Source organism: Triturus cristatus, chromosome 12 (assembly GCF_964204655.1).
Source record: "Triturus cristatus chromosome 12, aTriCri1.1, whole genome shotgun sequence".
Lineage (NCBI taxonomy): Eukaryota > Metazoa > Chordata > Amphibia > Caudata > Salamandridae > Triturus > Triturus cristatus.
In genome coordinates, this window is record NC_140595.1 from 575,234,209 (window position 1) to 575,249,429 (window position 15,221).

General features: G+C 42.2%; 1 protein-coding gene across 3 annotated transcripts in view; it reads right to left on the reverse strand.

The window, feature by feature from the left end:
• Positions 1-15,221, reverse strand: part of ABCC12 (ATP binding cassette subfamily C member 12) — a 907,115-nt gene that overhangs the window by 220,124 nt on the left and 671,770 nt on the right. For all 3 annotated transcript variants that reach the window (XM_085640128.1, XM_085640130.1, XM_085640129.1), the window contains one exon: positions 10,022-10,211. In XM_085640128.1, coding sequence (XP_085496254.1) covers positions 10,022-10,211 — 190 coding nt within the window. The remainder of the gene's footprint in view (positions 1-10,021; positions 10,212-15,221) is intronic.

Sequence of the window (15,221 nt, forward strand, 5' to 3'; positions counted from 1 at the left end):
TCTCTTAAACCCAAGGCTGGAGGCTGCCGCCGTCCTATTGGACGCGGCCTTTGACACAGTGGAATGTGACTATCTATTTGCTATAATGCAAAGGATGGGTATCCCTATAATGTTCCTCACATGGATAAAGCTTCTTTATACGAACCCAGTGGCTAGAATTAGGGTGAATGGGCAGGTATCTGAACTGGTTCGGATTAGACGCGGCACACGACAAGGCTGCCCGCTATCACCACTACTCTTCACTATAGCCCTGGAAGCGCTTGCTTGCAAAATCCGTCAAAAATATGCAGATGTGGCACTCAGGTTCCACCAATGCCAAATAGGCATATCTTTATACGCAGACGACATGGTGCTCTATGTGAGAGAACCCCAGCACAACCTGTCGAGACTATTGAGAGAATACATCCGATTCGGGGGATTTTCTGGGCTCCAGATTAACTGGAACAAATCCACGATTGTACCCCTGATAGAGGGAATGCAAACTTGTGCATTAGTCTATCCTTTAGAATGGCAGACTGATCCAGTCAAATATCTGGGAATCTGGATCCAAAGGGACCCCGAGGTAGCAATCAGAATGAATTACGGGAGGGCAATCAACACACTCGAGGGACAGGTGGACAAGTGGGCCAAACTCCCATTTTCACTGGCGGATCGGATAGCCATTATAAAAATGGTTGTGCTACCCAAATTTCTCTACCTATTCACCAACATCCGATCACACTACCAAACCATTTTTTTAGAACACTACAAACGCACAGTAACAAAATGGTGTGGGCGGGAAAGCAGGTGAGAATTAGCTGGGACACGCTCTCACTTTTTTACAATCAAGGTGGGTTTGCTGCCCCGAACTTCAAACTATATTACTTATGAGCACAGGCATACTATGCCAGTTATTGGTACCATGCGGCGCCATACCTGCCCCACCTGGCAGTCGAGGAAGAAGACGCTCACCCCATACCACTACACCACATCTTGCCATACAAACAGAAAGACGTCCCGCGCACTGAAATAAACCCTGTACAGGCCACCGCTGAAGCTTGGAGACAACAGGGAAACAGGGCTAATAAGCTGCCTCTATATGCCCCTGCCATACCACTTGCAAATCACCCAGAGTTATCAGCGACACAAGACGCTGGCAATATTGCCATGTTGCGAGAAGCGGGTATAAGCACAATGGGTGGCTTATATGCCTAAGGGCAGTTTGTGGAAGCATCCGCACTACATTATATCACTAATCAATCACTACTGTTTAGATTTAACTATCATAGACTGAAAGCGGCCATTAAGGTCCTGTTTCCTAATTTCGCAGCGGAGCCCCCAGCTCTAACCCCTCTACAAATGATAATAGCGGAACCCTCTAGAAAGTACTTGGTAGCCCGACTGTACCACCCAATGCAGACAGAATGCGCCCAGACTACCATAAGAGCCCTTGAGAGGTGGAATCAGTTACTCGGTGCACCTCTATCCCAGGGGGACTGGACAGCCTGCTGTGGCCTCACAGACATGTTGACACCAAATGGCAACTTACGCATAATACATCTAAAATACCCGCATCAGGCCTACCACACACCCCAGAAGCTGTGGCACCAGGGTCTGAGGGCAGATGCTGCATGCCGTAGGTGCGGGTTACAGGGAGCGAACTTTGTTCACCTGGCGTGGAGTTGTGGGAAGGTGTGGGACTATTGGGTGCAAGTAATGAATATCCTGCGAGAGGTCACTCAGTGTGAAATAGAGTGCTCTGTACAAGTGTGCATCCTGGGTCTCCTTCTGGGGGTTCCATCAGCGAAGAAGAAACTGCTGGCTATAGCATTACTCGTGGCGAAGCGCAGAGTGTCAATACACTGGCATAGTAAGATCAGTCCGACGATTAAGAAATGGGTCACAGACCTGGTGTATTCCAGAGACACCTTAAAGACCTACGAAGAGGAGTTGCCCACCAGGTCGAGGCCAAAAGACTTTTGGGCACCCTTCACAGCTGATCTATCGGAACATACTGACAGTCTGGCTTCGGAACCTGACCGGACAGAGGACACTTCTGAATAAATCACATAATTGATGTTTAGTTGATCTGACATAATGTGTATGTAATCTTTTTCTTGTTAAGGGTAAAGCCGCCATTCATTGCATACTGTGAACTGACATGACTAAGTTTGTTGGACATGGTATTATTGAATATCAATAAAAAGAAATTAAGTAACTTGGGGTGAGACCCCTCACCCATGATCTGGCCACTCTCCATGTAATGTTGAAAGAGATTACAGTCACCTGTCTGCACACAGGATGTCCCCAGTGTATCCTAACAATAACACCAAAGCTGTGCAGTCCACACTAGTGGAGGTTATGTCGTTAATAGCCTGTACCACATCTGCCCGAAAGCCACAAACAGGTGGGCAGCTCCAGGCTAGATATAAAAAAAATCCACTGGGACAGTCAAACACCTAGAACAACTGCAGGAACATGAAGGATCTATATAGTGCAATAGTTTGGGTGTGTAGTATAATCTGTTCAGAAAGTAGAAGTGTATGAATTTGTGACTGTAACTTATTGACGCTTATAGCAGTGCCACCATATCTTAGGTAATAGGATCACACTCAGTTCCTAAGGCTGTGGTCTGGAAGGGGGAACTATTTGCCAATAAAATGTATATTGTTTTGAGACCCAGCCTCTCATAGTGGGGGCCAGGAACATTTGCATCAGCACGGCAAAGTTCTCAGGTTCGGAGGAATTAGAATCCCAACTAGTCATGGCAGCTTATCTTAGCCCATAATAGGTGAATAGATCTAAGGTTCTGTCACACCACGTTTAGGAACATGCTTGCAACCCGTCTAGGAAGAGCAGACCAAGGTGCAACAGACCTAGTTGAGCAAGAGTGAGTTTCACCAGTCTGTCCATCAATCGAGGCAGTAGTGGGTTATCAGAAGTAGACAACTCGGGGTGTATATCAAACCTCTGAAACATATCTTAGCTATAGACAATATCATTCAATACAAGCACTTAATGTTTTCTATGAATCTGCCAGGCCTAGATGCCTGGTAGTGTGAATGGTTTTAAGCGACCCTGTGTCAACCTGGTCCCTCTTAACTGGCAAATGTTGGGCCCTGCATTGCAGATTAAGCTAGTATATAGCATAGGGGGATTGCACAGCGAAAAAGTGTATTTCAAGTTGTGTTACTGAGTGCCCATCCCATCATATGGTTGAGTTAGCCTCACCCAGCACAGTCACAAGAACCACTCCCTCAACCGAGTAAGAACCAAAGGCAGTCGGCTAATGAAGTGCACTTCAGGCGGGATTGGGATGTTGTTAAAGAGAAACAGAAATCTAGGGAGCAATGGGGGCAGCCATGAAAAGAGGGAGCCAGACCCACCACTCGACCTGCGCAGCCAAGCTAGCCACCACTGGTCCATAGTTATACCTAAGAATTTGTTGGTGGTTCCTGTTAACAATGATGCCTAGGTAGAAGACAGACCTGTCCTGCCAACCCAGGGGATCTCACTGTTGGGCTTTCTAGTAGAGTTACTGAGGAGAAACACATCAGACTTACTCCAATTATTGCATAGGTCAGAGAAGCAGCCAAATCTTATTGGATCCCTTATGATTGGTGTAAGGTTTTCATTGGTATTCTTGATGAATTATAAAGTATTGTCAGCACATAAAGGCATAAGATATGTCCCTAAGGATATGTTGTTCACAGTGTAGGCAGACAAGTGGCTCTATAGCAACAGCAAAAAGGAGTGAGGACAGGAGACACCCCTGCCTATTCAAAATGCCTAAGAAGTGTAGTCATTGATGAGGCCTCAAGCACAGGATCAGTATGGAGGAGTTAGACCATCTTTACTAAGTAATTTCAATGCCCCATCCTACACAGGACTGACAGCAAGAAAGGCCATTTTAGTGCATTAAATGCCTTTTCAGCATCAAGATGCATTAGGGCTACCTGAATTTCATGGCGAATATGGTGTACAAGAGCAAAAACATGTATAGGTTGTTGAATGTAACACTAGCAGGGATAAATAACATGCATAGGTTGTTGAATGTAACTCTGCCGGAAATTAAGTCTGACTGGTCAAAGCTGGACATCAACAGATTCAGTTTGTTTGCTAGGACTGGGGTGAGTATTTTATCATCTAAATTTAACAAGGACAACAGCCTGTATGATTTAGTGTCACTGGGGCCCTTACCTGGTTTGCGATCAAGGAGATGGTAACCTCTAAAGTAGTGGGTGGTAGATAACCCCTCAAAACCCTTTTGATAAAGCTCCCAATAGTTGAAGAGCTAGATACTCCTTGAATGGCTTATACATTTTGGTGGAAAAACAGGTGCCTTTCCATTAGCAAGGCCATCTATAGTTTACTTGACTTCATCTAAAGTAGTTGGCTCTAATATGTACTCTCCTGCAGGTGTGAATAAAAACACAGAAGCAAATGCCTTGGCTGAGAGCTTAGACCTGCGCTTGGCTTCTAATATAAGGCTGCAACATGACATCATCCAGTCTAAAGAGTACATATGTGCCACAATACTTGATCCATGGTACAAAACACTTCCGCCCACCTTCATTTCCTTTTCCAAGGGGGATATATTAAAATATAAGTGGTGGATTTTAGAGCAAGCTGGAGACTTAGAAGAAGAACGGCTGGAACTTTGAGTCCTACCCCACAGTTCTGGGGTGCTGCCTTCAACTTCCAGAGAGGGCAATCTTGTCTCATAGCAGCCAACAACACCATCAAGGCATCAACCAAAAAACAGGCAACAACAGCAAAAGAAGGACTGGACCCAACATCTGCATTATATTGGTTTCAATTGGCAGGGCTCAAGTCCAGTGCAGAGGTGATGGCAAAACAGATAGAGCAAGTAGCAGCACCAATGACCATCCACAGGACGTTCCAGGAGTATCTGGATGATCTATGTGGATCAAAATTCATTGATGTATTGGTATGGGAAGATGCGCCAATGGCCAGAGCTCAGCAGGCTAGCAATAAAGTAGCTGGCTTGTCCTGTCACCAGTGTATCTTCTAAACGTATATTCAGTGCAGCTGGTATGGTCGTCACAGTGAGAAGGACCAGTCTCTCACCTCAAAATGTGGAGAGATTTACTATGAATAAAATGAACCAACATTGTATACCACACAATAACACCGTTCCTGAAACAGCAGTCTTGTAGAATATTAATTAATTTTATGGGGCAGCCCTTCTAGTGCAAAGTGATGCAAAAAGGAATATGCATTAGGCAATAGGCATTTAAGGCATTGTCTCCAAGGTCATGAAGGAATAGCGGAGGCTTCTTCAATGCACACTGCTTCAACTGCAATCCGGCAATATATATGTGACTAATAAAAAAGGTGGAGCAGCATAAATATGACACAAAAATAATAATGTTCCTCTAGTCAAAAAAGTTTCAAAAATGTAGACAAAAACGTAAAATACACAAACACAAGGATACACACTATTGTAAAAAATAAAAATTAGGGGTAGAGGAGTAATAAAGGAGGAGGACCACAAAGATTAAGAAGAGATTATAATTAAGGGTCAGCACCATAAAAGAGAGCAGAAAAACAAGATAGCCGCGCCCATGCTAGTCGTGTGTGACTTAGAACGCGAGCACAATTCAGGACCGCGTAGTGCTGTTCGCACGCAATTTTGGAGTGTGCAGACTCCCTCTACAGTCCCAACACAACACCAATGGGCATGCCGGTGAATTCCACCCAAAAGCAGAACTCCACATAGTGCGGTCAGAACTTTTTTGCGGTGCCGCAAACTCTGCCCACCTCTACTTATTACAATGGAGGCTGTCTGTTTTGAAACCACCCGGACATTCCAACTGGATCCCGACAGGCTCAAGGAGCCGTCTTCCAGTCAGAACTTGCATGTAATCCAAATGAACGGTGTTTTAAATTGTCTGGATTACGATGCTCAGTTTTCCCACATGGAAAGCCTGTCACAAAGTGAATTTGGGGGCCCCGAGCAGGGCCCCCTTCTTCCTGCGGCCTCCGGTTAGGGTCCACTCCTATTTATCCCTTCACCATGTAGCAGGCACCTTGAGGTACCTGTCCCTGTTCAGGGATGAGCACAAACTCCCTTTTCTGAATGGGAGCTTGTGCTGCGGCCAGTTTTCTGACCTCAGCACAAGCTCCAATACAGAAAAGGGAGTTGCAACCATACCATGTGCGGTCACATCATATTTCAGAGGTTGAGACCGCTGATCAGAGGTCGGTCAGACCTTTATCCAAGTTGGTGTCGGGTGGACACAAGTCCGCCAGACATCGTAATAAGGCCTATAGTGTCCCCTAGGATCAAGAAAGTACAGCCAGGCTTAACAAACATTGTCTTATAAATCAATATGGGAACTCCCTGGGTGTATGAGCTGCAGGAAGCCAAGTAGTTAATGTGGCTCTATTTATCAGCAAATCAGATAGGCAATTTTCCCTGCACCAAATGACACTGCATGTAACAATCAACATTGTTGATACCATGGTTGCACAATTACCTCTAATTTACCACATTGACCTGCTACAAACTATGCATTATCTAGTTGGGTGCCTTTAGTAATATTAATGATGTATTTTGCCTTTTTTTCATTGATTGTTAACACAAATTGTTGTTGCGGTATTGTATAATAAGATTTTATGCAGCAATCAAATACATAAATTAAACTCAAACTGATTCAAATGTCTAGGTTATTATAGAGTGCATAAATCAGTTGCTTCCAGAACTTAAATTTGAATGGAAAGTGGTTTATGGTAGAGCAGGAGTAGATTAGAAAACAGCAAAAGGTAAGTGATATTTTATGTGCTATGTGACAAATAAATTATACTTTTTGAAATACAACACCATCAAAAACTCCCTAAGCTGACTCTTCGATACAAACAATGAGATGGGATCATTCAAGATGCCTTGATAGGATCATGTGAGGAATTGGGTTGTTGGTTGACTGGGGTATGAGACCTGGTCAGGCAACAGCCGCAATCCTTTGCAGGGTGAATTACAAAAATTCACAAAATTCATCTGTGCTTAACCCCGGGTAGAAGCAGTAAGGGTTAACTTAGAGGCAATATGTAATGTATTTATGCAGCACACAAACAGTGATAAAGTGTACACACAACACATGAAAAATACCAAACCAATTTAGAAGAATAGTGGGAATTCTAATAAATTATTTGACTCCATAATTACAAAAATCTATTCAGGAGAACCAGAGCGATGGATTTTAAAGCTTTTAGTGAAATCTACCACCTAAAAGATCAAAGCACCAACCGCAGCCATCTAGTCATGCGAGGCCAGGTCAAAGTCGAAAAGTATGACTGATCAAGATGGAGCGTGGTTTGGATAAAAGAAGTGGATTAGCCCTGGTCAGCGTTTAGCTTCGGACTCAGAAGAAATTCTGAGAAAAAAATGTCTGAGACGGTAAAGTTCAGTGGAGCAAAGCAGCCAGAGGTGTTCATTGAGGGAGCATTGCCGTCTGATAGCCTTGGGTCGAAGCCGCAGTGACATTTTTTACTTTTGGACTGTGGGATGAGGCAGAGGGAAGTAGCCAAATACAGATCCACAATGCCATATACCCCTTTGATAAAGAACCACTGAAAAGAATTTGCTGCTGTGGAGAAGAATGTAGTTTGAGAAGCTGCAAAGTCAATCGGACTCACAATGCACCCCGGGTTGATAGGCAAGCAGGTTGGTCCCAGTCTCCTGCTGGTTCTCCAAGCAGTTTTTGGTGGCAATTTTTTGAAGTCCTCAATTTTGGAATATTGCCATCTGAGCACATTTAGCGCCACAAACAAGGGTCCATTACTGGTGGGACAACTCATGGGGTTTCAGAATTCACTCAGGCTGGGTCCAGATGCAGGTTCATGATGGTGGGAGCCTTTTGAGTTTCTGTGGCTCTGAACAGGAGGTAACCAAACTAGCCGTTGGAGTCACTCTGGTAGTCCTAGGTGCAGGTGAAGATGCAGGGCTCAACAGAAGGGCTGGCCTCTAAGGGCTCAAGGTCAGATCCAGGCAGCAAAGAAGTCCTTCCAGGTACAGAAAAGCAGTCTTGCTGAGTTCACAGCAGGTCACATCGGCAGGCAGTCTTTTGAGAGTGCTTTTGCAGGTCCAGGAGTGAACTGAAGAGTTGGTGTCTGAGATCCCCTTTTGATACCCTTGTGCCCTTCTTCTGAATGGTGCGATAAGCTGCTAGAAAAATTCTTTGAAGTGCATTGAATTTACTGACTCCCCTGCCTTGGCTTCAAGCTGGCTGCAGTGACAATAGGGAGGTGTTAGGTCCTTTGTATGAAGATAGAACATACCCTTTCCAGTTGCAAGTGGGGCTGTGCTGAGCCGTGCCTCCCATCCTGCTAGCAGATGGTCCATTGAGGCACACCTAATCCCTCCATGGTGTGACTGTTTCGGAGGAATTTGCAAGGTCTGTCAGTTACACCCAGCAATGTGACCCAAGACAGGCTATAGGCACAAAAAGGCTAACGGCAGAAAAATTCTAACTTTCTAAAAGTGGCATTTTCGAAATTGTAATCAAAGACCCGACTTTGCCATTAAATAGGTGTTTTCATTACAATTACACCAAACCTGAAATAGCTACCTGCTCCCAACTGGAGATTACAGCTTACTAAATGTAAGAAGAAATGTATAGGAGGGGTAGGCCTCACAGTAGTTGCTGTACATGTCCAACCTTTTAATTACACAGCACCCTGCCCTAAGGGCTACCTAAGGCTTACCTTAGAAGTAACATATGTAATAAAAGGGGAGTATAAGGCTTGGCTGGGATGTTTTCATGCCAAGCTGACAGGTTAAAGCTGCATTCAGGCTGCAGTGGCAGGCCTGGGACATGTTTCAAGGTACTAATTGAGTGGGCGCCACATTAGTGCCACAGGCCCACTGGTAGCATTTAATTTTTCAGGCCCCGGATATACAGAATACTACTCTACAAGGGTTTTACTAGTAAATTAAATATGCAAATTGGGTATAAGCCAATCTAGCCATGGTTTAGGAGAGAGAGCACTTTAGCACTGGTCAGCAGTGGTAAAGTGCACAGAATCCTATAGCCAACAAAACCACATTTAGCAAAAAGTGGAGGAAAAAAGCAAAAGGTTTGGGGGTGTCCATGCAGAGAGGGCCAGGTCCACTAAGCCCCATCAATTATCTTTACAGTTATTGTCTAAACCATTTCTACAGTTGCTAAATAAAAAGAAGAACAAACGACCATGGTTACAGCTTATGTCTGCCACATATTGTCTAAAGGACCAATTACAAGACGTCATTGCAGTTGACCAATCTCCACCTTTACCCCTCTCCCATCATTTTTCTCTCCATCAATTGGCAATGGTTGGCAAAGGGTGATACATTTTGACAGTCATTCTAATTACAGTAGAGTGCAATTATCCACTCCTGCCCTATGTTAAAAATTAAGACTGATGCTTTGTCACTATGTCATATGCCCCTTGCTAAATAATGAGGTAGAAAGATACTGTTACTCCCAATACTAATCAAACAGGCTACTAAAATATGGACAGTTTATTAAGAAAGGACTTGCAAATTATATTCTGTTCCTAAGGGCATGAGTTTATTTACTAGATTTATACAAACTGAAAAACAAAATGCTACATTACTTTGCTTAAAGTGGCCATTTTGTTGCAATAGCTTCATATAACACAAAATAATCCCTATCATAAAAAGCACCTTACCCATATTTTTACATATAAAACAATGAAAAAATATACATACAACTGCTTCACAACATCAGAATATCTGTTTTCTTGCATTTTGGGGAAACTAGTATTTATAAAATATTCAACAATTTGTATTAGAATACTGTATTCAATATCACAGATAGGAGGATACAAATTCATGCCATTCTTACGACTTTCTATCTTGTGAGTCAAAGTCTCCTCCTCTCCCATAAGTTAAGTTAATTAAATCTTACGTTGGTCAATGATGTATACATTCAACAGGGAATGATGATGTTTTCATCTAATAGTAGACAAAGCTTCTTAATGTTTTTTTCCCTAATATGAGGATTTTCTATATATTTACCTGCACAGTATAGGATAATGCCAAGCCTTTGGACGAAGTGCTGACTGTTGAAGGAGGAGTGAGAACCACAAATAGTGCTACTGTTATTGTTACAAGGTTGACAAGGAACTCAGTTCTTAGCGATAACCACCTCATTGCACAGTTAAATAGGAGGTAATGAGAAGAGTTGTCATCATTTAACAGTTTAAATCTGCAATGAAAATAAACATGGTTAACTTTCTTTTTTAAAACAAACCAATGCTAAAGGTAATTCTTGTAAGATGTTCCTTTAACAGGTTTCGTTATAATGTGGTGTGATTTAAAGAGCATGTAGTCTTGAAGGTATTTCACAATGTATTATGAAGGTATTCTGATTTTTTCACCTTCTCTATTTGATTCACTCTTCTTCCTATGCACTATTACTATTATTAGTTACAACATATACCCATATAAACAATCACATACAAACCTTGTAGTTTAAAAAACTTTACAATAGCGTTATAGAATCATATATCACGTTAGTTTAAATTTCGATAGACCATGTATCACAGGGCTTGAACAATAGTGTAATGGTTTTTGGATATTTTCTAATGAACTGGACTGCACATGAAGAGCAGAACAAAAATCAGAACATTCATCTGCCATTTTAGCATTTAAAAGTTTCATCCTCAAATTACACACAGACACGCAAACACACGCTATTGGACATAATACAGATAAATAGTTACATTAAAACTCGGTTCAAAGATCTGACTGACACAATAATGAATTTCTTTTTCAAATTGTTCTCATTATAGATCAGTGTGAATTTAAAAAAAGCGTTTTTCATTTGTCCAGTGTATGTTTGGGGTCTGTAGTTGTGGGTGCATACTAGATATTGATAACAAAAATATTGTTGGCCTAAATATTGTTCGCAAAAATACTGCTCTATTGGGCGTAGATTTTCTGATATTGTGATATATATAAAATGAGGAAACAATATTTAGGGAACCATATTTTGATCAGATGATATTCTTGCACCACACAATTCCTGGTCTAGAACTGTTTAATACTATTCCAATGTTTTCTGTCATCTCTTCATGTTTTTTCCATGTGCATTGTTTTGCAGATGATAGCTCAGTTTATTTTTTCTTTCCCGATATTAAGGGTCTGATTATGAGTTTAGCAGGAAGGGAACTGCTATCAAAATGCCATCAGAAACCCCTCCACCTAGTTGGCGGTCATCATGCCATATTACAATGTTGATGGTTTCGAGAACAAATGAACACCGGAGCACTGCCACCATCGTCAGCCATTCACTAACCTCCTTAACGGCGGCATGGGGAAAGCAGCTGCCAGAGGGCAGTACAGACAAATTCACTGCCGTCTGAATTACGAGTTGGCTTTTCATCGAGCCAACCGTGGCGTGAAGAACGCCTGCTTCGCGTCGGCAAAATTGAAAGAATTGGGGTGCATATTAACCCATTTCGTTTTTATCCCTCCCATCTCCCGCGTGGGTCCCTTCCTCCAGGCCTTCCCTTCACAGGAGCATCTTGACCCCAAACAAAATGAACCTGTTGGCGCCGAAATCCAGGTAAGTTCATTTTGCAGCATTTACCCATTGGCCGGACTAAGCACATATGGTCCGGATTTCAGCAATGGGAAAGTACTGGTAAAAGGTATTTTTTTATGTGTCTTGCATATGTGTACATTTAACACTTGTACAGTCAAAATATACACACCTGCATCGACACATATGAAATAATATTCCCCACCATCAGAAACACAGCCACTGGCCCAGTAGTGACATTGTAATACTTAGAACCAGGAAACATCCATTACAACGCAGTCATTACATTGCACTGCTTTTATAGCGTAACTGTTACAACGCAACTGCCTTTACATCGCATGCCAGTACAACGCATGCTATTACAATGCATGTCACTACAAATCATCCTATTACAACGAATACCATTACAACACATGCCACTTCAACGCATTATAAGGTAAGTAATGGAGATTTTTAGGTTTTAGGGTTGGTATGGGTTTTGGGGTGGTTGGGAAGAGTAATTTATACCCCTACACTATCCAACACTTTCCCTACTGTTGCACTAAAAGCATTATGCTTTGTAATGGTATGCGCTGAAAATCATGCATTGTAATGGAATGCGTTGTAATTGTAGTCTTTAAAAATGCGTTGTAATGGCATGCGTTATTAAAACGTGATGTAATGGTAACTGCAATGTAAAAACTGCCTTATAAACGCTTGCATTGTAATTGTTTGCATTCTAATGTCATATATTTCTTAGGACCCCCACCACGGCGGTATATGTTGGTAAGACTATTGAACCCACATTGAGGCCCAAGTGTTTCTAATGATATTGGCCACTCAGATTGGTTCCCTTCTATTGAATCTTGGGTGGCTTTTAATTTTCTCTATTTAAGCCCCTCAAAAGCCAAAGTACTATACTTTCCCTGTCCGAGTCATCTTTGTGACTTTTACTATATTACACCAATAATTTGTTCTCCCTTTTCTATTAAAAACTCTTATTCAGACATTTGTTCTATCACTTCTACATTACCGCTGCTTTTGGTTATAGATCTTCCATAATATGGTCTTCTCCTTCTCCAAACTCATGTTCATTCTTCTGTTTACATGGTATATGGTTTTAATAATTCAGTTCATAATATACTGAAACTTGTTTTAACAGGTTATGCATTTAATATTCATTTATCATACATGCATTGAAATTTTCTCTCTGATTTACTTCATGGCCAGCCAGTGACTTTTGCTCATGTGGTCAAGGTCTTCTTGTCTGTCCTCTCTGCTTCTTCTCAGTTAGGTATTTCTTGTTACTCAATCCAAGAATTCAGAAAGTAATACATATGGTGAGTTGCCTTTCACCTTCTTTGATTTATTGGAGCCAACTGTGCATATCTGTCTCTGACCTGCCTGACCAGACTAAGAAAAGGATTGGGTGAAAAACAGGCAGGTAGAGTAAGTTGGCAGGTATATATAACCCTCCTTGCCTTGCCCAAGAGCAAGCGTGAAGGAACTTCCTTCTGCATCGCTCAAGTGTAGATGGCTTTCCAAGGAAACGTCCTGGTGTTGCCTAAGGGTGTTGAGGGAATTGCATCTCTCCTTGATATGCCCAGGAATGTGTTTTGTTTTGTAAAGAACCTTCCCTCACTGTACTCAACAGTGATGATGGGGAATAAGATGATGGGGAATATTACCCCCATTAAAGTCTCACGATGCTAAAGAGGGAGAGTGGAATCGTCCTACACTCCTTACACTGGACAAGCGTGGCCCACTTGCTAAACGTCGAGGGAGGGAAATGCCACATATTCATGTGCAGGGATTGCCCAAGTGCAAAGAGCTCCATACTCAACCCCCCCTTCTTGTCCAGCAGTTAGGTATGCTTTAAAGGAGTAGTCTCATTCCTCCTCCCTGTTCACAACTTGGCACAAGGGTGGGTGGCAGCTGTTTTGCTCATTCACAGAAAGAAGAGCATGGAGGAGTGGGTCAGCTGCCAACTGTCACTGTTCTATGTGTGTAAACAATGTGTAGGGGTGGGTTACATATCACCTCTTTTAGTGTGCACTTTTTTATGAGCTCCAATCTAAAGCAAAGTGAGGGGTCATGGGAACTCATACTACCTTTTCCCATCAACAATTTGGACTAGTTAAGTTGACAAACCCTTTTTGCCTTTGAACAAGGTGGGAGCATAAGTGCACACAATACCCCATCCTTGGGCAACAAGAGGGTGGTAATTAAAAAAAACAACCTCTTTGCCCTTGGTCAAAGCAAGTGGTGGGGATCTAATGCCCATTAAAGCTATTCATTATATCCCCAGATATTTTTTTTAAAAACCTCTCTCCGTGTTCGCCAACATATGGACAGATTTTAAATAGTTTGAGGCTGCAGATTGGGGTATCCCACCAATCCAGAGGAACAATTGAAAAAGAATATTTGGCCAGAAGTTCATGAAGACTAAGGAGAGAATTAAAATGTTCTGGGGCAGGAGTTTAACATAACCTCCGCCCCTTCCCCCGGAGATGCAACATTAGACATTTCAACCCTTTTGCCTTGCTTAGGTATGTGTTGAACTACACCACCATTACTGTCAACACCATTGCTACGACCACCATTAGTACCATTACTATTAATCGAAACATCAACATCATCAGTGTTATTACGAACATCACAATCATTACCACTACCATTATCATCATTACTACCACCACTATTACCACAACAATGACAACAATTACTACCATAAATCTCATTATTTTACCATGACCAATATTGCCACTAATATCACCACCGTTAATAGTACCTTCACCACCATTATTACCACCAGCCCCATACCACTGCCATCGCCATAATTATCACCACCATTTCACCACCACCACCCTTCACATTAGTACTATCACCATGATTTCAACTATCATGATCAACATTATCACCACCAATGCCACCACCATTCCCAACCTCACCGTTACCACCACCACCATTACCAAGATAATCATTATTGATACTGTTCAGCTATCACTATTACTACCACCATTACCGTGCACAGTACCGCCATTGTCATTACACAACGTTACATTATTACCGCCACTTTGACCACCACTACCCATATCAACACCATAGCAATTACCGCTACCACCATTACCTAAAACATCATTACTATCATCATCTCCATCACTACTACTGCCAATACTACTACAATAACAACCTACTGTCACAAGCATCACCATTAAACCACAATTACCACATTACATCACCATTCCCAAAGTTACCACCACAACTATCACAACTATTACCACCACCATTATTTCACCACCACCATTAGCAGTAACGCCACCAACACAATACCATCACTTCCATTAGCACCAACATTACCACCAGATTGCTATCACCACCACTGTAGGAAATCTACAATTTCTGTGTTGGCACCCGACATTTTTCACTTTCAGAACTACGTGTACTTTACACAGCTAACTAGTAGTAAATGCCTGTGCTCCCTATTTAAACATGGTCAAATTGACATATTCCTAATTAGTACATTTCATTTACCTAAAAGTCTGTAGTATATGGTACAAAGTGTAATAAGAGAATTTAAGATAAATGCCACTAGTGAACTACAGCACCTATAGTGACAGTGCAAACCTGGCTTAAGACTTACAATGTAGCCTCACTGGAGCAGTTTAAAAACTGCAGTTCGACCTGTCAAAA